This window comes from Triplophysa dalaica, chromosome 20, assembly GCF_015846415.1.
Source record: "Triplophysa dalaica isolate WHDGS20190420 chromosome 20, ASM1584641v1, whole genome shotgun sequence".
Taxonomy (NCBI): domain Eukaryota; kingdom Metazoa; phylum Chordata; class Actinopteri; order Cypriniformes; family Nemacheilidae; genus Triplophysa; species Triplophysa dalaica.
This window is the reverse complement of record NC_079561.1, coordinates 6,549,145-6,569,512: the sequence shown is the minus strand read 5'-3', so window position 1 is coordinate 6,569,512 and position 20,368 is coordinate 6,549,145. Positions and strand designations below refer to the sequence as shown.

Sequence of the window (20,368 nt, the reverse complement as noted above, 5' to 3'; positions counted from 1 at the left end):
ATCCTGAAGCTTTATGGGTTAACTCCGTGTCTATTTATTGTCCTCTAAGATCCGCATCAGAGACCCCAACCAGGGCGGTAAGGATGTCACAGACGAGATATTGTCAGGGGTGGGTGGAAGCCGGAACACAACTCCACCCATAGGGGGGCGACCCTCCTCTACACCCCCACAGGTAAGACGGGCAGTCTAAAAGATAAAAACTTACAGAATCATGCCGTGTAACCATATAGATTTAGCTTGATATTCCCCTTTTTCAAAGACCTGCACATGTTGCTTAGCTTAAGTTGTTGGACCTGAAGTGTCTGTACCGATTCTGAAGGGAACCAGTAGCGCGCACAACAAAATCTGGTTTCATAGTTGATGTTATGTCAGTCGGTCATCATTATAAAGTGGGTTTATGTTGACTTTGAAGTCTCATTAGCAGTGTGCTTTTCTGTTTTGTTCCTTTATAATCGTGTATCTTCTTATCTGAACTCACATCTTATGTCTATGTGTTATTGACCTTACTGAAGTGTTTATTGCCAAACAATTAGATCTTCAAGCATAGATTTGACATACTTTCCATGCACATAATTATATAAGTTTTGATTGTCAGTATGTCACCGATGAAACTGTCACATGTGTCACGATTGTTTGTGTCATCCTGGTCCTTGTGTTCCCTTTACAGTGACTCCTCAACTACACGCTCTTGATACAGTATCTCTCATCCCCTGCGTGTCAGTGTGATCTAAAACACAGGCTTAAATAGGGATGCTTGGACCCCCAGAGGGAAACATTACAAAATACAGCCGAGGCAAAAAATAAGAGACCATTCCAAATTTTCATTAAATCAGCATTTCTAGATGTACAGGTATTGTGGTCATTCCACTTTCAATTAAATAAAATTTCAGGTGTGACATAGTCATCCATTAGAAATGTGAAAAACTGACAGCATGACAAAACTGATCAAAATCAAGGTTTCATTAAAAATAATTAAATACATGTAGAAACATTACTGTTGTATTACATACACAGTTCATATGACACGGCTAAAACGAATATTATCGTTTGTTTTAGATGTAATTTAATGTGTATACACAATTTAAGGTTCTAAAACGGTGTATTTTTCAAATACCGTGCATGTTTGTATCTACTCTTTGCTCCGCCTCTCTGAAATGCGTGGATTTTTACAAAGCTCATCGCTCTGAAAAGCGAGGTGTGCTATGATTGGCCAATTAACCAGTGAGTAGTGATTGGTCGAATACTTCAAGCGTGTGACGGAAATGTAACGCCTCTTACCATATTTGGAACATCAGTTTCCAAAGCAATTGTACTTAAAGGTACGCTTATGTTACTTGCATATACATTTGGGCGGTCTCATTCAACTCACTGACGTAGATTTGTGGGGGTGTGGTTACACAAGGCGTTTCAGGCAGGTCTGGGTGAGCATTCGCTTTTAGACAGAATGAATCTTTTGTTTCGACTCTTACATTGTTCATTTTCAAATACATGCATGGGCACACCAAAGACACAGAAAAACACGTGTTCGCACCATATGACACCATTAAAAGGGAATATGAACTTGTTTTCTTTGCAGTGTTCTGAAAAAATACAGAGCATCTTTTCTGTTATTTTGACCTGTTTCTCCAGTTTTCATTTCCTGAAAATATTGTTTGAAGCTCAACGAATAAAACAAAAACGAACATTTTACCTAAATACATACATATAAATAGTAAATTCAGACTTTTTTTTTAAATTATTTAGAAATGGTCTCTTGGTTTTTTACATGGATGTATATTTGCAGTTATTTGTTAGAAACATAAAAAAACATTTGGAAGGATGCAGCAGTTAGCCTGGAAAAAGCATTATTTTATGTGGGAGTCCGAAGGTTTTAAAGCCTGTGATCTAAAGCACAGTTCCTTTATGATGTGACACTTCCTGTCTCCTTTCTCCTTAGACGTTAACTGTGTTTGTATTTACTCTGCTCTCTCTCCCCATGTTTCCTCAACCCCCCACCCATTTTCCCTTTATCCACTTGTCAACCTTCCCTCTGTGTTCTGCTTTTTCTGCTCTGTCTGTGTTCTGCATATTTGCGTGTACCATGTGTCTCTCTGTTGCTAGTTTTTATGTCCACACCCTCATTATCCTCACATTTTCTACCTCAAATCCCAGCAGCCGAACAGCCAGGTAGCAGATCACAGGCACGTTGTGTATAGCGTGGACAACGCCCAGCACCTTCCTGCAACCATCAACTTAAAAGCAGGTCAGGCTCTTAGCCGTAGCAGCACATATTCCCCACAGTCATACGATTTTTGCTGCATTTTGAGGTCATGTACTTTTAAGTCTGACATGTTTTCTTATTCATGTGACGGCTCTAGATGACAAGCCAAAACTAGAGTTTCCCTCACAAAGATCTGCATCTCCTGGACTGCGGCAGCCAGAAGCTCCTTTAGAGAGAAGAGATCCCAGCAGCCCGGTCCAAGCGCCCCCATCCCCTCCCCAGAAAACTGAGCTCCCCCCCTCGGGCCCAGAAATGGCCTTAAGTGTAGCTTCATCCCCTGTGCTCTCCACGCCTCCCTCAGCAGTGGAATCAACGGAAGCCTCAAGTACCTCGGTTGACCCCAGCCCTCCTAAAGATATCACACCAGAACCAGAAAGCTCAGAGCTGGAGAAATCCTCCTCAGAGCAGCCCACACCTCGGAGCCTGTCCACATCGCCAACCCATGAGAAGGCAGTCAATGGGTTGCCGGACACGGATGCCGCTCCCATGGGTGAAGACTTGGAATCCCAACCCAGAGAAGTGTCTCCGTTGCTGCCAACTCCCAGCATGCCCGCCAGCGCAGAGCCCGGTCCCATCGCACCAGCACTGGAGGCTGAGTCTGTAGAGGTTAAGGCAGATAGTCCCTCGCCTGCTGCCGAGGACAGCGATGGGTCTCCTGAAGTCCCGTCCCTCCTCGACCCAAATGTTACCGTTTCTGCTGCTATGTTAACCACACCTGCGCCACCCCCAGGCCTCACACACCCCAGTCAGGTTTCTGGAGGGTCAGACCTGGTCAGGAGATCTTCTACAGGGGCAGATCTCAAAGATGCAGGGAAGGAGAACGAGGCCTTGCTGGACAAGCAAGGCGAGCCCTTGCTGCTGTCCAGAAAAAGTCAAGGTGAGCACCCCTGAATATAGAGCTTAAATTGTCAGATGTCTCAAATGACACGTCTCCTGATCGCCCGCAGGATGTCTTTTCTTTCATTTGTGCTGGAATTAATCTCTAGCTATTATTTAAAATAATATTTATTTTTTTCATTGTAGCATTATACATTTTTTAAATATCTTTTAATTTTATATCTTTAGTTTTCTTGTTCTAGTTAATACATATGTTACATTTATTTTTATTTCAGTTTTAGATTGAGTTTAGTTTTGACAATTTTGTAATTTAGTGCCTCAACTTTAACTATTTAAGGATTCTTTCTCAGCAAAAAATTGAAATAAGTTTAAGAAAACTATAATAACCGTTGTTCATATGTTACAGGCTGTTATTTCTATATTGTTCATATAAAATATTCATTAAAATTGTATTTATAAAAATATAGTAATAAATACATCAGTAAATATATCTATAAATATGTTAATAAATATGTTAATATATCAATAAATATGTTTTTGGAAATGTCTCTCCTGTCTGATGCATTACTGTAAAAGCTTCTTTGCAACAATGCAAAACTGTAGAAAGTGCTATAGAAATACATGTAAAATGAATATTTTACTTTCGATAATTAAGTAAGAATCAAATTATTTATTATTAATGATATATTGTTATTATTTCCCAATTTAAAGGTTGATGTATCTCTTGACAACACAGCTTTCTAATTTATTTTAGGGCTGTTCCACGATTAATTGCAATTAATCGCATCCAGAATAAAAGTTTGTGTTTACATAATATATGTTTTTGCACTGTGCATAGTAATTTTGTATTTATAAACATATACACATACATACATAAATAGAAAATATTTGGATTAAGTCTTGCAACTCAATATCTTACTGAACTTCTTCAGTTTTACACCCCTTCGCGTGCTCTCAGTTCTTCAGTTTCTCTTGTGGTATCTCAGACTTGACTTACTACCATGGGTGCAAGATGTTTTAGCTGTTCCGGCCCCGCCTATGGAACTAATTTCCCTTAGATATCAGACACATCGATTACTTGCGGACTTTTAAAACACAATATAGTCTTTACTGCATTTTATCTGTGTATGCTGAGTGTTGTGTTTTTTTGTCTTGTGCAGTGATTTGTACTTTTATTTTATTCTTCGCCTGTCTGTGAGGTGACCTTGTGTGTTTTGCATATACATATATATATTTAAATGATATTTAAACATTCATTTTTATATTTTTCCTATGTATTTGTTTAAATACCAAGTTTTGAACAGAGCACAGCCATATGTTATATAAAATCAAACTTTTATTCTGTATGTGATTTATCGCATGTAAAAAAAAAATGTATCACTTAACATGTCAGTCATGCAACTCTTCCTGTCTCCATGAGCAAAGAGCACCCAACCTTTATCCGTCTGAAGTTTGTCAACGTGATATTTTGCTCTAATGTTCAATAAAATAACACAAGCTTTCTCGCTCTTGGGCTGCTACAGCTACATCTAGTGCACCAAAGACCTGGAAGAAGCCAAAAGACGACATGCCTGTTGGTCAAGATCAGGGTCCAGAAAAAGAGGTAAAATCAAACATTGATTTCCTCTCGTTGTCTTACCTTCCATTGCAAACAATCCTGTGGATGCCAGTCATGCCTACAACTCTGCAGCGTTGGCTGGCCCTAAGAATTTAAATGTGACAAACCCTGTTGCTTATATTCAAATGAGTTTGAGCGAGGCGTGGTGAACGTGTGCATCTTTGACCATACTTCTGTAACGCTTATAAATGGGCCAAAGTTAAGTTTCCTCCTTTAAATAAACCATGCACACAGGTCTCTGTGAGAATTAGGTTCTAGATTTATATAAATATTAGGAAAGACATTGCAACTTTTGAGGTGTGTGTGTGTGTGATTTGTAGGAGGAATTGGATCAGCCTGCTGCAAAAAGCCTCAGTCCTCCTCCTGTGGAGGTGGAGAGAAGGCCTTCAGTAGGAGCAGTGCTCGAGGAAAACGGAGAACAGGAAGCAGAGCCTATAAGAAATGGTGCTGAACATGCTTCCGAAACGGAGAGCAGCGACGGCATCCACACATCTGCAGTCAGAGAGCCTCTGATCATAGCTGTTCCACGTGAGGACCTCTTCTACTTTTAATGACACTCATGTATTCCTGCTGGCACCGACTCCAAAAAACAGTTTTTCACAGCATGATTTAGAAATGAGCTTCGTGAACTATAAATAGCTCAACCTCTAACGTTTCTTTAAATGACATTTTTATATCCGAAAACAACTTAATTTCTAGTTTAAAATCACAGATTTTCAATGTGATCTCAGACCTCTCTCTACATCCTGATGGTGTTTCTCTTCTTTTCCAGAGCCTGCAGAGAAGAATGGAAAGAAACAATATGACCGAGACTTCCTGTTGGGCTTCCAGTTCATGCATGCATGTGTGCAGAAACCAGAGGGTCTTCCTCCCATTTCTGATGTTGTTTTAGATAAGGTACAACCTCTACTACACAAACTGATTTTTCCTCTGCAACACTTTTGAACTTGCGTCTTACAAGACTTTTTAAAGCATTTTGAAATTCACTTTTACTCTAATTCATGTGGGAATAATGAGATATTGTAACTCTATCATGGTCCTCTTTTTAATCCACCGTCTCACCTCTTTATGCTTCACTCACTGTTTGAACAGGTTAACCAAAATAAGCTGCCCATGAGATCAGGAGACCCACGCGGGATCTCCAGGGGCCCAGACTTCACGCCAGCATTTGCGGATTTCAGCAGACAGAATCAAGGGGGCAGAGGAGCACCGGTTGGTCCCTTTATATCCGCATTGTCACACTCATGCAAAAATATGATGAATTGTAATTTAAGCACTGACTCAATAATTGTGATGTTTTATCAGCTGCAAAATGTTGGCTTCCGGCGGCCACCTGGGCGCAAGATCATTACAAATCTGTCTGTAAACAACGAGGTGCAGCTGAAGACGACCGAGAACGCCTGGAAGCCTGGCATGAAGCTGGACAGCGCCATCGAAGATCAAGAGACCCTGAAAACTCAGGTATGCCCCTTTATGCTCGGACTACATGTTTCATAAAGCTTTGGTTCAGTTTATTTCGCAGTAGTCCGAGAATGTTGTCATATCCAGAGGGCCTCCTTATACTTTCCCGTAACACAGAGAGACGATTGAGATTGTTGCATTTGGGGACATCAGGTAATGTGTTCATCGATCCGTTTGCAGGAGCTTTTTAAAAAAGTTCGAAGTATCCTCAACAAACTGACGCCGCAGATGTTTAACCAGCTGATGAAGCAGGTGACCGATCTCACCATTGACACGGAGGAGCGCCTCAAAGGGGTCATAGACCTGGTCTTTGAGAAAGCCATCAATGAACCCAGCTTCTCTGTGGCCTATGGCAACATGTGCAGCTGTCTGGCCACGGTGAGTCTTACTTTCCTTTCAGATCTGTATGTAAATTCAGTAGATTGGTAATGAATGAAATTTGCGAAAGATATATTGTAGGTTTTTCCTTTTTTATTTAATAGACATTTTGGATTGTGTATAACTTTGAATACCGTAGGTTTACACATCAGTGATTTTCGCATGCTGTTTTGTAGTTAAAGGTGACCATGACGGATAAGCCCAGCAACACTGTGAATTTCCGGAAGCTGCTGCTCAATCGGTGTCAGAAAGAGTTTGAGAAAGACAAGGTGGATGACGATGCCTTTGAGAAGAAACATCGAGAACTGGAGGAAGCTTCCTCGGTAAGTGCTTCAGCCTCAAAACTGGTCACAATAATAGAGTCTTGAAAATGGTTTCTGAATAACTCGCTATCGCTTTCCCTTTCTGTTAGGCTAGTGAACGGGAGAGGCTGCAGGAGGAGTTGACCGAGGCGAAAGATCAGGCTCGCAGGCGATCCATTGGCAACATTAAATTTATCGGCGAGCTCTTTAAGTTGCGAATGCTTACAGAAGCTATTATGCACGACTGTGTGGTCAAGTTGCTGAAAAACCACGATGAAGAGTCACTCGAGTGCCTCTGCAGACTGCTCACCACTATTGGCAAAGACCTGGACTTTGAGAAAGCAAAGGTAAGCCCAGGGGATAATTAGATAATCAGTTAATACTGATTCACAGGGTTCAATTGTGTTTTATAATGGGCATAGAGTATTAACGCTATATGTCAATTTAGTCTAATTTTATTTATAAAGACGTTTGCGGCAACGAATGTTATACATAACTTCTGGTAGACCTCCGCAAAGAATCAATAACAGTTTAATGTCATTTAATACAATTAGTATATGATATAAGATTATGAATTAAATATATGAAATAAATGGTTATATTTCTAACCACTAGCCAGACTGATAACCAAACACAGACCAAAAGTTAACTTCAGCCGCATGCGTCTGATGAAATCGTCTATAGCCTTTTTACAGTTTTGCATGGTTGCAAAGCTTGAATAAACTATGACACACCCAAATAAAAATAGTAGTGCTGTATTATTTACTCAATTAAATGATATGCTAAATTGTAAATACGCTTCTAAATTGATTTGAAAATACTACTAGACTCCTTTTATAGTAAAAAAGTAAAAAAACACTGCATTGTCTATAATATAATAAAGTAGTTTTTCATATGGGCAAATTTTGTATTGTATTAACAATTTTATAATATAAAAAAATGGAACGTTGGAAAAATTTAAACATAATTAAATTATATAATTTAATATATAAAACATAAATAAAAACATGTTTATGTTACAAATACAGTTTATGACAAATACAAATTTAACCTCGAAAAGAAATGTATGGGATGTCATTTCATTAGAAAGCTTGTACTTGCATGAAGAAAATGTATTTAAATTGGTATATAATTAATAATAATGAGATTTTTGCATTTAAGAGTTGTTAGTCAAATTACATTAGTGGTCCAATTTTTATTTATTTATTTAAATATTGATTCACCCTTGTTGTAATGATGTGTTGTGTTGAATGTGAGGTGCTCACAGCCTCAGTCATCATTCACTTTCATTGCATCATTTTTCAATACAATAGAAGTGAACACACTCTCAAAATGCGCAAAAGAAAAAAGTCACGGTTTCAAGCAACATGATGGTGAATAAATGATGACATCATTTTTTCTTTTTGGGTGAACCGTCTCTTTAAATACACCGCTTCTTTAAAACCTCCTATTGCAGGGCCAGTGTAAATGTTTGATGCTGGTCAAAGATGGTTGACCAATGTAGTCTTGCTGTTTAACTTTGTCGGAACACGAGTGTTCAAAACAACACATGCTGGTCTTTTCAGCAGGGGAGACTGTTAATTGTCAGTGCACATTTGCATTTGATGTGCTGAGGTGATTAGAGACAGAAGAAGCTGTGATGTAGACTCAAATCCATGTGTGATGTGATTTTCTCTGGCTTTGATGATGTAATATACCAAAGAATCCACCAAATGTAACTAATGACAGTGATGAATCCCCCAGCCGGTCTTTACATCACACAAACTGCTGCTGTGGTTCAAAGCCTACAAGAAACATTGTTCCCTAACAGGTCTCTAATGCTCTGTGCTGGTACAGCTCAGCCTCAATTCACCTTGGAACAGAACCGAAATGCTTTAAATAGAAGACGGACATAAAATCTAATTTTTTAAGCTTTTTATCTCAAGGAAGGTTGTGCTTTGGTTTTCTCTGTCAGCCACGGATGGATCAATACTTTAATCAGATGGAGAAGATAGTAAAGGAGAGGAAGACCTCCTCACGCATTCGGTTCATGCTGCAGGACGTCATTGACCAGCGTTTGGTGAGTTGTGCTTTTTTATTTTTTTCTAAAATGGCTTTATTTTTTACCCAATCAGAGGCTTTCCGTGAGCCCTTTCAGGCACTCAGGTTTGACAAGTCATGGTTTTAAAATGGAGCGCGAAGATTTAAGAAGAATTCCTTTTCTTATTCTCCTCTCAGCACAATTGGGTGTCTCGGAGAGCTGACCAGGGCCCCAAAACCATCGAGCAGATCCATAAGGAAGCCAAGTTGGAAGAGCAGGAAGAACAGAGAAAGGTCCAACAGCAACTGTTGTCCAAGGACAAGAGGAGACCAGGTCAGAAAGAGAATTTAATCATCTTCACAGCTTGGCCGCTTCTGCTTTATCTGTGGTGAAGCTGACATGTTCCTCCATAATAACATTCATCTCATTCCCTCTTCGTGATGTAGTGGTGCAAAGAGAAGAGACCTGGAGCACTGTGCCTATGAATAAGAGCAGCAGGACAATAGACCCCACCAAGATTCCCAAGATCTCAAAGGTGAAGTCTGGTTGTCAAACGTGAATTCTTAAATCCATCGTTCGGCATATTGTCAGGGATGGTGTACTTTGCATTTTGCTGCATTGACACTGAGGCTGTTTGGTAAACATTGATATGTAATATTTGACTCAACAGCCCCTCCTAATGGTGATTCTGTTTGCTTGTGGAGTAGTGTCTTTATGTAAATGCTTTTGTGGGTGTAACAGGATCTTACTGAGACCAATTTTGTGTGTGTTTTCTTTAGCACACAACAGATGAGAAGATTCAGCTGGGACCGAGAGCTCAGTTGAACTGGATGAAGGGCAGCAGTGGAGGGGCTGGAGCCAAAGCTAGCGAGTCAGGTAAAGCCAAGTGATGCGATCAGATGTTGGCAGGAGTTTGGCACAAGTATACATATATACTTAATTATGGTGTTTTTGTCGCTAATGTAAAATCTCTATCCTTCCTTCCTTTCTTTATCACCCTTTTTTTCCAGATGTTTCTCGCCCCAGTGCTACTAGTTTAAACCGCTACTCGCCCCTCCAACCCTCAGGACCACCGGCTTCCTCTTTACCCTCTGCATCCCCAGACTTTGATGCCAGGAAAGTTCTTAGCAGGTAGTTTACGAGCAAAATAAAGAAATAAAGATTCCTATTATACTACATTAAATATGTCGCTATGTTTTATGTAATTTCAATATATGTGCCATCTGTACTTATCTTTGTCATCTGTTTTCATATTACATCATACATCATAGACTAAATTATTATTTCCAAATAACATATCACCTGTTAAATAGATTACAATAATAAACAAACACAACTTTTCTTAATATATAATATATATTTACTATATTTATTAAGTCATTTATTAAATATTTTAGTTAATTGTTTTTATAATTATATGAATCAATATTTGTTTTATTTACTTTTTGTTTACTTATTTCCTCATTGCTAAAATATAATATTTCAATAGAATCTAATAAATTATCTATGATAAATATTTATTAAGAAGTGCAATTCATTTAAAATGTTAATACATATGCATTAATAAATATATTTTGCATATTAATCTAGAGAAAGATGGTATTTTGTTACTTTCCATTCGAAGCATCAGATGTCCAAATTTGCTGTTTTTCAAGAAATGGAAAAAACTGTACTTTTCAAATGATTCAATATTCTGTTGACAAGCACTTTTAATACTTTTTATTGATTAGATATTTGCTAAATTCCAGTAACAAACATAAAGGGTGACTAATAATAAGGATTTTTAGCAAAAAAAGTCATTAAATATGGGGTTAGGTTATTTGCAGATACAAATTTAGTCTTCATTATTAGAATGTATGATGTAATACTATATCATAATAAAATTCTGTTAAATATTGTGGAATACGGTTATAATCCAGTATGCAAATTTTAAAACATTTTGAGACTGATGGATTGATGTGTCTTTCAGTCGTGGAAGCTCAGGGCGGGAACGCAACGACAAGCCGTTAAGCGCTGGTCCTGCTCGGACAGGCCCTCTCTCATCAGGCAGCAGCAATAAGGAAGCCCCCGAGGAGTCCATCCAGGACGTGTCCCGCAGAGACTCGGACACACCCAAGCTGCCTGCCAACACTGCAGACCAGAGCCGACTGGAACATAGCCAATCCAGAGAGTCTGGTGAGTCTCACGCATACATAAGCACTCAGAATAAACAAACAAGATGTCATCATCTGTGCTGTTGTGTAAAATGAAATAAACGGGTAACAGCGCCATTTTAAAATGAGTGTGTTTGTGTGAAGGATTGAAAACTAAAGGTTGTCTGTCATTGCAGCTGTTAAACTTGAAGTACTGTCAGGCGCTTCTCCAGACAAGCCAGCTTTATCAGAAGAGGAGATGGAGAGGCGGTCCAAGTCCATAATCGATGAATTTTTGCACATTAATGATTACAAGGTTTGTAACATTATTTCCAAAGATCAAGGAGAGGACCCCTTCACTTGTTTAATGTATGACGCAAAACTATACCTCCCAGTCCAGAATGAAATTGATGGAGAAATAATATGTGTGATGCAGGAGGCAGTGCAGTGTGTAGAGGAACTGGAGCAGCCCACCATGCTCTACGTGTTTGTGCGGCTGGGTGTGGAGTCGACCCTGGAGAGGAGTCTGATCGCACGAGACCACATGGGTCAGCTGCTCTACCAGCTCCTGCAGCCTGGAATCCTCTCCAAACCTCAGTTCTTTAAAGGGTGAGATCACAGGCCTGACATCTCTGCCCTGCTGTGTTTGACATTGTTGATAGTAGTTTTGTGGACCAAACCAACCTAGAAGTCTGCTTTACACTGTGTGATATACTTTGTTTTTATGGCCCACAGGTTCTCTGAAACTCTTGAATTCGCAGATGATATGGCTATTGATGTTCCTCATATATGGCTGTATCTTGCACAGCTGGTTACCCCTGTGCTTCGAGAGGGTGGAATCTCTATGAGAGAATTATTTAGGTGCGCTTCAAACTACTGCAGAACGATTTCCATTAGCATTAGAAATACCTTGTAGACCTGTTTTGGGCTTTATTGTATTATCTCTTTGTATTTTGTGTTTGCAGTGAATTTAGCAAACCGTTACTCCCTGTGGGAAGAGCTGGGATATTATTTTCTGAAATATTGCACCTTCTATGCAAACAAATGGTATGCTTTGTTATTGCTTCTGTATATGAATAGTGTTTTTCATATTCCTATTGAACATGTTTATGCTGGTGGAGGATGTTTTTAAAAGATTTGTTTTTGTGTGTCTGTGCTGCAGAGCCATAGGAAAGTGGGATTATTGTGGAGGGATTCTGAGTTGGACTGGGCAGATTTTATACCCGAAACAGAGGATGTGCACAGCTTCATCACAGAACATGTGAGTCTTCATGTACATTACTTCTCCTCTACTTAAAGTAACAGTTCACCCAAAAATGAAACTTCTGCTTTCATTTACACACACCCTTGTCATTTCAAACCTGTATGACTTTATTCTGTATAACACAAAAGAAGAAGTTTTAAAGAATGATAACAATAGCGGTACCCATTCACTACTATTGTATGGACACAAAATCAATGCAAGTTAAAGGAGTAGTTCTCTTCAAAATTTGCCACCATTCACTTGCCATAGTATTTTTTTCCTACTATGCAAAGTCAATGGGTGCAAATTTTGAAGTGAACTACTCATTTGATGGGTACCGCCATTGTTCGGTTACAAACCAAAAGTACTAGTAACATGGTGTTTTTTATACTTTGTTGTAAGTTGCTTACGATCAGCTACCCCATACTGAGTTACTTCACAATGTGATCCCTCAACAGAAACTAGACTTCACTGTTTCCGATGGCTCAGACCCGACAGAGGCTGTCTCTAAGAGAACACTCTCACCTGATGAACTAAACAAGCAACTTGAAAAACTTCTACTTGAGGAAATGGCTGGCGATGAACAAATCTTCGACTGGGTTGAGGTAGAGATTCACATCAGGCTCCTCAGATTCGTTTCATTGAAGAACGTTAAACCTTGATAAATGATGGGGTTATGTGATGGTTTGTTGCAGGCCAATCTAGATGATTCAGAAATGAGTTCATCTCCCTTCCTCAGAGCTTTAATGACTGCTGTTTGCAAAGCAGCAGTGAAAAGTAAGTGAATCAGGACTTTGATGCAAAGTAACACATTCAAATTCAATTCGAAATCAAACACTATCAAGTTTTTTGAGATAACATTTGCCTTTATTTTTTTAACCGTGCTCCCCCGTGTGTAGCCGAGGGCTCCTCTTGCAAAATGGACACGTCCATGATCCAAAGGAGATTGCCTGTTTTACACAAGTACCTTAACTCAGATACAGAGAGACAGTTGCAAGCACTTTACGCACTTCAAGCATTGATAGTAAAACTGGACCAGCCTCCTAGTAAGTAAAAACACATCCCCACATAAACGCACACCAGAGCTGATTTGCTAACATTATCTTTGCTTTTCAAGTGTGCACTACGAAATTTTGTACTTTGAAGTATAACTCACGAAACATCTGACTCTGTTTAAATTTGTGTATTTGCAGTATAACATTTCATTGACAAACAAAGGTGTTGACTTTAAATTAAAATACATTTTGCTTTTGTTGCAGATTTGCTTCGGATGTTCTTTGACTGTTTGTATGATGAAGACGTGATATCTGAGGATGCGTTTTATAAGTGGGAGGTCAGTAAAGACCCCGCCGAACTGGAAGGAAAGGGCGTGGCCCTAAAGTCAGTCACCGCCTTCTTTACATGGCTGCGGGAGGCAGAGGAGGAGTCGGAGGACAATTGACAAGAAACGGACACCTTTGCCAACTAGTGCTGAAGAGACGATAGTCGCTGAAACAATAACTGCATCAAATTAAAAAACGAAAAAACATAACAAGCAACACATTATGCATCAGTCGGGTGGAGTGCAGCCAGATTTGGAATGGTACGGTTCATGCGACCATATGACGGCTTACAATGGCTGAAGCACTAAAAAAAGGATTATTTATAGAAATGTTGCATTTTATGTTTTTTATTTTTTATTTTGTTACTTTTTAAGGAAAGACTTTAATAATACAAAGGTGCAACTATGAAACAAAACATAAGTTCCGACTCGTTAATTTATTTTTTTTAAAGAGCAGCATACACAAAAGGGTATTTAACATATGCTGACAGTCACAAGGAGTGGATATAGATAGAATGGTAATAATTTTATTAATGATAATAATATAATGACAAGGATTAAACAACCTCTGTGGTTTTCATATAGGACGCTGAAGGTTTTATCTGTTATGGTTGAGGTGGATAGACAAAGCCGGGTGTCGGATCAGAGTTTTAGTGCAAGGTTCAAGGTCATTATCTGAATAGCCGTACAGATTGTTCCTCTGCTTCAGCTTGCTCATATCCAGCAGAATCTTGCAGTACTGTGCATTCAGGGGACTGCTGGGGTCACAGAACAAGAGCTGCCAATGGAAGTCAATGAACAAATGGCAACGTGTACAAAAACACTGAGATGTTGCTGAACCTAAAGTGCTTGTTATTCTTCATACTGAGAGCAACTTTAAAGCTTGTAAATAAATTAAAGACAAAAAAGATCCATAAAAATACAAACGCCGTGTGTATTTTGTACAGTGTTGTCAGTAAAGGGCGTTGATGGTTTTACTACAAAAATCACTGTTTATATTTAATAAGCTTTATTAACAAGTTAATCTTTTTAATCACTTTATATTTCTGTCTCTGCGCTTTTATTTTATAAAACTTGCAACAGATATTCTGCAGCTTTCCGCTAACAAAAATATAAAAACGCACCGATGTGGCTTTCATTGAAAAAAACTAGCCATGGTGATTCTTTGAGGTTTTTTATTTCCAAATATAAAAACAGAATCAGAGCCTTGCTCACAATAAATACAGAAATTGCATCATATGATGACAAATAAAGACAAGCGGCACTAGATTTCCAAAGATGAGTGCACACCGAGAAGAAATGAATTGCGCTCGGAACAGAAATGAGAAGTTTCGTCGTAAATGTGGAGCTGCTGTAGCTGCAATCCTTAGTGTGGATGCTGGGAAATGTACTTAAGGAACCAGTTTTTAAGTCAAACCAGTCACAATCGAGACCTGTTTAAATAATGTACAAAATCTTTGGGATGTTTAGAGAAGTATTAGGCACATATTGGATAGTCATCATATTCGTAACTATTATCCCTGTTGATCTGGGGTAAAACGTCTCATCTTCCAGGACACACATAAGGTGTACTTGCATGTTACAGAGAAATGTCTTCTCAGATACATGAACACGGTTCGCTACCTACACACTGCAAGGCTAATGATGCGTGAACTCTTCTTGACTAACCAACAATCACATTTTCTGTGACGAGAAGCAGAACTACAATACAAAGTCCAGCTGATGAAAGATGTTCCTAGTTTCATTATAACACATACAAAGTCCAGTTCAAAACAAAGGAACTGTAAACCTGTTTCCCACTACCATAAAACAAACATTTTCATGTCTATAAATCACGAGCATTTGTTTGCACAAATGGTGAAGTACTTGTGCTTTCCTTCTGTGGATTGCCCCCCTGGGCCTGGCACAGCTGAATAGTTCATTTATCAATCACACCATCAATCTTTTGGGGACGAAACAGTTCAGTGACCAGAGGTATTCACAGGTTTTTTAATAGTTTTGAGGAGCAGCCATCCCCGCAACCCAAAGCCACGGTGGGATGAGGAAACCAGTGCAGAAGTTCAGGAGTTGGAGTGTTGAGAAACGCTACGAGTCTTTAAGCATATTAATTTGATCAAAGATTTTCAGTGCAGGCCCCAGTTTGATGTTCATGGTGCTCATGAGATGATCCTCCTTCAGGAGCAGCAGGGCCTGACCGTCGATCTCCTGAGAACGGAACTCTTCAGCGATCTCCTGGCACCCTGACAAACACAAGCGGTACATTTATATTTAATGCGAGAGATAATTAAAATGTTTCCCAATAAATACATTTTTTTACATTTAACATTGACATTTAATCACAACTATTTCCAAGGAACACAAAGGGAGTTTTTACAGGAGAATATCCCAGCTGCTCTTTTTCATGCAGTCAATGCGACCAAAGCTGTCTTTACCATGACGCTCGCATTATAATTCATACGATTATAAATCATTACTTTTTATTTATTAAATTTTATTTAAAATGACAAATTAATCATATTATGAGCTTGCCATTGTGAATCGATGTAAGATAGATGCAAGACTTGGTTAAGAGACTTATCTGCTCATTACTACTATTTGTTCATTTTTAACCAAAAATAATTTTGTTCTTTAAAATGGTTTCAGACGACTTGGAACAAATCATGTGATTATCGTGGATTGGGGGTGGAGAATTTGGTCCTTTTTAGAGCTCGACACACCCTGGTCTCCTTTCACTGTCTGACAAGAGCAAAGTCAAGATTCTACAAATCTTCTTCTGTGTTCCTTAGAAAGTCGGTAAAGTGTGTCTGTAAATGACACAAGAGTGAGTCAGTAAAGTGTGTCTGTAAAGACACAAGAGTGAGTCAGTAAAGTGTGTCTGTAAATGACACAAGAGTGAGTCAGTAAAGTGTGTCTGTAATGACACAAGAGTGAGTCAGTAAAGTGTGTCTGTAAATGACACAAGAGTGAGTCAGTAAAGTGTGTCTGTAATGACACAAGAGTGAGTCAGTAAAGTGTGTCTGTAAATGACACAAGAGTGAGTCAGTAAAGTGTGTCTGTAATGACACAAGAGTGAGTCAATGTAAACAGTGCAACAGTCTTCCGCAGAACATCAAAGATCTGTGACATGTTAAAATGGCTGTGAAGGTAGCTACCTTGCAAAGAGCAGATGAATTTATAAACGTCCTCCACGTTCCACTTGACGGGGTCACTGGCCAGGAAGTGCTGGGTGAGGAACGGGAGCTCTGATCTTTCCTCGTTGGGAAGCCTCTGAGCTCCAGAACTGGCGGCTGACAGCGGTGAAAGGGGCTCATCGTAGCTGGACATGTCCGAGCACAGACTCGACTCGCCGTGACTTGGATGGGAGGGGTGTGGGGACAACATGGATGCTCCGGTGGCTGCTAGGGCACTGGGATTCTGTCAGGGACACGGTGAGGCGATCAAACACATTTCCGTATATGTTAACCCTCTTTGGAAACTGCAACTATATTTAAGTGCTTTAAAAGGAAAGCGGATGACACAAGGGCTGGGTAAAAGATTTGATGAATCGTCTTTTTAAATGCGGTCGATTCAATATCGTTTCTCAAAAGCTGTGAATCGATTTTTCCTTTCATATTTCCACAAGCACTGAACATTCATTAACGTGAATGTTATTGCTACTACTATCCACTAGATGTCACTTTTCTTTTTACAACACAATTTAATTAACAAATTTAACATCGCCTTCACATTAAAGGCAGCACTTCATATGATTGCAGCCTCTCTTTACATCTTAAATGTAAAATAACCTGTTCTGTTTCAATATACCCAAGTGTGTTTAAAAGTTTAATATACAGGTTTGTGGCTCTTCATTTCATTTTTGAATTCACCACTGTAATGTGATATTTATTGATCTTTATTAGAAATATCTATAGGATTTGTATTAAATCTACAATCACTGACTCGAGTCGAGAGCTTGTGAATCGGAATCGAATCAGAACATCAGAATCGATACCCAGCCCTAAATGACACATTACTTGTTTCTTTATATCCGTGCGGTTGTTTTGATGATTGATATCTGAGGCTCTCTGTTTTTTTATGGTCTCCAAATTTGCTTTGCTTGGGAAGAGTCCCATTCGCTTTGTGCATCCCACATTATACCTGAGAAAGAAGACGAATCCATTTAATTCATCTGACAAACCATTACAAATATATGCAAGAATGCCTAACCTTTATGGGTTACGGTGGGATTTGTACCTTTTTGCACACACCATAGAACAAAACCGCTTTGATCTCTTGAAGTTAGATGCCAGGTCTACACTTCCGCAGAATTCGCATGACAGAACGGGCTCTCCATCTTGGTTCATCAGCTCTATGAAGGAGTTTCATTACAAATGAAATCTACATGGTTGATTACATATTACACAACATTGTGCATTACTGATCCATCACGTTGACATGTGCCAGACGGTGTGACTGGTGAAACTCATACCTTGCTGTGATAGATCTTCCATCTCAGCATCTGTAGTGTCAAAAGTCTGATTCTGCTTCTTTAAATTCTCCAGCAGCAAAGATGGACGTTCCAACTGGACAAATGCACATGTTACAATACTGGACTAAAGGATCTACAAGTCTGTGAATATAATATGGTTCATTTGTCCACTAGAGGGAAACGTGCCTCTTTCAAGAAGTACTAAAAATAATTGGGTTCACCTCAAGTCAACTTAGAAAGTCCATTTAGGGTCATTAAAAACTTACATTTTCACCTTGCTTCTTATAAAATAAATGACTTTTTGCACCTTTTTACAATATACGCCAGGTAGAATTTGCGCCATTCATGAACATAAAATTGCGAAAAATTTAATTGAACTTACAGAAATAATAATAATGAATGTAAAATCAGCCGTAAATGCACAGTTTGGCTTTTAAAGGGACAGTTCACCCCCCAAAAAATTCTTAAATCACATCACAACCACATGTCATTCCAAGCATTGAATTTATTTCTTCTGCACAAGATGAAAGCTATATAGCTTGCTGTATAGACATAAAACCTCTTAAAATATCTTCTTCTGTGCTCCACAAAGAGTGAAGTTTGGGCATTCTTTTTAAATGCACTGTCCCTTTAAGACAATTTCTAGTCGATTTACAGACCTTTAAACTAATAGAATTGAATCATTTTTAGTTCATGTTCAGAAGTATTATCTCTACACATGGTTTTCATACAGTAACACCAACGTTACATGTTGTACAGTATAATGTACACAATTATATACTTGTCTATTACAAACATAGCAGTTATAGTTTCTGTAACAAATATTCATGTGCACAACTCATTCAATAACTGCACAGTAATAAACCACAATAAATGTTCATAAGAAACAAGGGAACAAATACACAGATGGGATAAGCACTCACTGGAAAAGGCTCAGCTCCCTCCTGAATGACGAATCCCTCGATGACATGAGTGAGGATCTGGGGTTTCACTATGGCCTTTGGCGGTGGTTTACTCTCGCCATTTTGCGGAGTGCTGCCGGTCACAGTCGGCGCGTTGTTCCCGCTGCCCGAGGTCATGGCTGGAGGTGAGCCCACACCTGCCTTCACATTCACTCTGTTGACTGAACAAGAGTAAAACAGCATCGATCAACACCCCAAAACAACCGTAACGAAGTCCTTTGGAACTGTCCGTGTACTGACACCAGTGTTAAAAGATGTGATGGAATAAACCGATGCTCTCCCCTTATATATGTGCTGCGCTAACTTAGAATTGAATATAATATAAGCAACGGTGACGTAACTGTATATGCATGTATCAAAAAATACCCCCCGTGTATAAAAGTTATGCAGAATAGTTGTTAAGGTCCCGATCTAAACGTGTAATGTGTGCGGCTGCTACTAACGTTGCGCGTTTGAAAACTGCCAAGTGTTACGCCTGCATGTTAAGCAACGTCAGCTTCCCTAACACTGATTTGAAGCTCGAGCATGCAAACAGCACTATAACATCTAAAAAGAGGGTTTGAAGTCGCATCTCTCTGTCCCGGAATCGAACAACTTCCCAACTTTGTATCCTGAACATTCGCTAGGAATAAGTAAACTGCAGACAACGCTCGCGCACGGGCGTCCTGGCGATTGTCAACAGCACACGCCTTTGTTCCGCACACACTCTTTACTTACACTTGCGACGGCTAAAAGAGGAACGAGCGAAAGTGATTTTAGCCTTCCAGCATTCCTGAACGCGCTTCCGTAATCCACCGGTGTTGTTTACAAAGCGGGACAGAGAGTGGATCGATCCGATCCCAACTTTTGTACGTGTGCGTGCATGTGTTTGTTCTGACCGATAGCCTCAATATGTGCACACGCTCTAATCCTCTTTGTATGGAGGAACTGAATAGGAAACATTGCGCGCTTGCCATTGGTCTGGCACGCTTGGAATTCCGTCCAATGGGGGGCCGTGTTTAGCACAGTGCCGTTCGGCGATTGGTTTAAAAGTGAGAGCGGCTCCTTGAATGAGACGCACGTACGCAGAGGACGAGCGTCTGGCGCTGCTTGAAATGAACCGGTCAGTCAAAAACTTTGATTTGTTTGATAGACAGACTGGATGATAAACTTGAAGACTGTTGTATTTTGAATAAGATAATTAATATGATCATTTGAACAATTCTTAGTATGTCAAAAAAGTTCAGGATAATGTAATGCTATCACAAACGCGCGTGCGTGGAAGCCTAAACCACAAATATCCCTTTGAAATACTCATTCAGTATTTTTTCCTGATATAAAGTTGTGTCGTTATCTTATTCACTAAAACGTTTTGTAGATTTTTAAC

The 20,368-nt window shown here is 39.3% G+C and overlaps 2 protein-coding genes across 14 annotated transcripts in view; one reads left to right on the top strand and one right to left on the bottom strand.

Annotated features, from left to right (window-relative positions):
- eif4g3b (eukaryotic translation initiation factor 4 gamma, 3b) overlaps nt 1-14,520 on the top strand; it is a 32,738-nt gene extending 18,218 nt beyond the window's left edge. For 5 of the 10 annotated variants that reach the window (XM_056733780.1, XM_056733778.1, XM_056733784.1 and 2 more), the window contains 25 exons: nt 50-172; nt 2,101-2,242; nt 2,358-3,137; nt 4,621-4,700; nt 5,036-5,243; nt 5,488-5,612; nt 5,808-6,176; nt 6,357-6,554; nt 6,731-6,877; nt 6,967-7,203; nt 8,811-8,915; nt 9,074-9,209; nt 9,323-9,411; nt 9,656-9,752; nt 9,887-10,007; nt 10,846-11,051; nt 11,206-11,324; nt 11,445-11,617; nt 11,744-11,869; nt 11,974-12,055; nt 12,171-12,269; nt 12,710-12,856; nt 12,947-13,028; nt 13,151-13,297; nt 13,511-14,520. In XM_056733780.1, coding sequence (XP_056589758.1) covers nt 50-172; nt 2,101-2,242; nt 2,358-3,137; nt 4,621-4,700; nt 5,036-5,243; nt 5,488-5,612; nt 5,808-6,176; nt 6,357-6,554; nt 6,731-6,877; nt 6,967-7,203; nt 8,811-8,915; nt 9,074-9,209; nt 9,323-9,411; nt 9,656-9,752; nt 9,887-10,007; nt 10,846-11,051; nt 11,206-11,324; nt 11,445-11,617; nt 11,744-11,869; nt 11,974-12,055; nt 12,171-12,269; nt 12,710-12,856; nt 12,947-13,028; nt 13,151-13,297; nt 13,511-13,692 — 4,320 coding nt within the window. In that variant the 3' untranslated portion in view covers nt 13,693-14,520. The remainder of the gene's footprint in view (nt 1-49; nt 173-2,100; nt 2,243-2,357; nt 3,138-4,620; nt 4,701-5,035; nt 5,244-5,487; nt 5,613-5,807; nt 6,177-6,356; nt 6,555-6,730; nt 6,878-6,966; nt 7,204-8,810; nt 8,916-9,073; nt 9,210-9,322; nt 9,412-9,655; nt 9,753-9,886; nt 10,008-10,845; nt 11,052-11,205; nt 11,325-11,444; nt 11,618-11,743; nt 11,870-11,973; nt 12,056-12,170; nt 12,270-12,709; nt 12,857-12,946; nt 13,029-13,150; nt 13,298-13,510) is intronic. The other 5 variants (XM_056733785.1, XM_056733788.1, XM_056733787.1 and 2 more) reach the window with 3 other exon arrangements.
- A 194-nt stretch (nt 14,521-14,714) lies between these two features.
- The window catches only part of phc2a (polyhomeotic homolog 2a (Drosophila)), a 39,710-nt gene continuing 34,056 nt past the window's right edge, over nt 14,715-20,368 (bottom strand). The window contains exons 1-7 of one of the 4 annotated variants that reach the window (XM_056733790.1): nt 19,720-20,299; nt 18,964-19,163; nt 18,041-18,134; nt 17,806-17,920; nt 17,586-17,709; nt 16,725-16,986; nt 14,720-15,812 (exon numbers count right to left, since the gene is read on the bottom strand). In XM_056733790.1, coding sequence (XP_056589768.1) covers nt 15,658-15,812; nt 16,725-16,986; nt 17,586-17,709; nt 17,806-17,920; nt 18,041-18,134; nt 18,964-19,119 — 906 coding nt within the window. In that variant the 5' untranslated portion in view covers nt 19,120-19,163; nt 19,720-20,299 and the 3' untranslated portion in view covers nt 14,720-15,657. The other 3 variants (XM_056733791.1, XM_056733789.1, XM_056733793.1) reach the window with 3 other exon arrangements.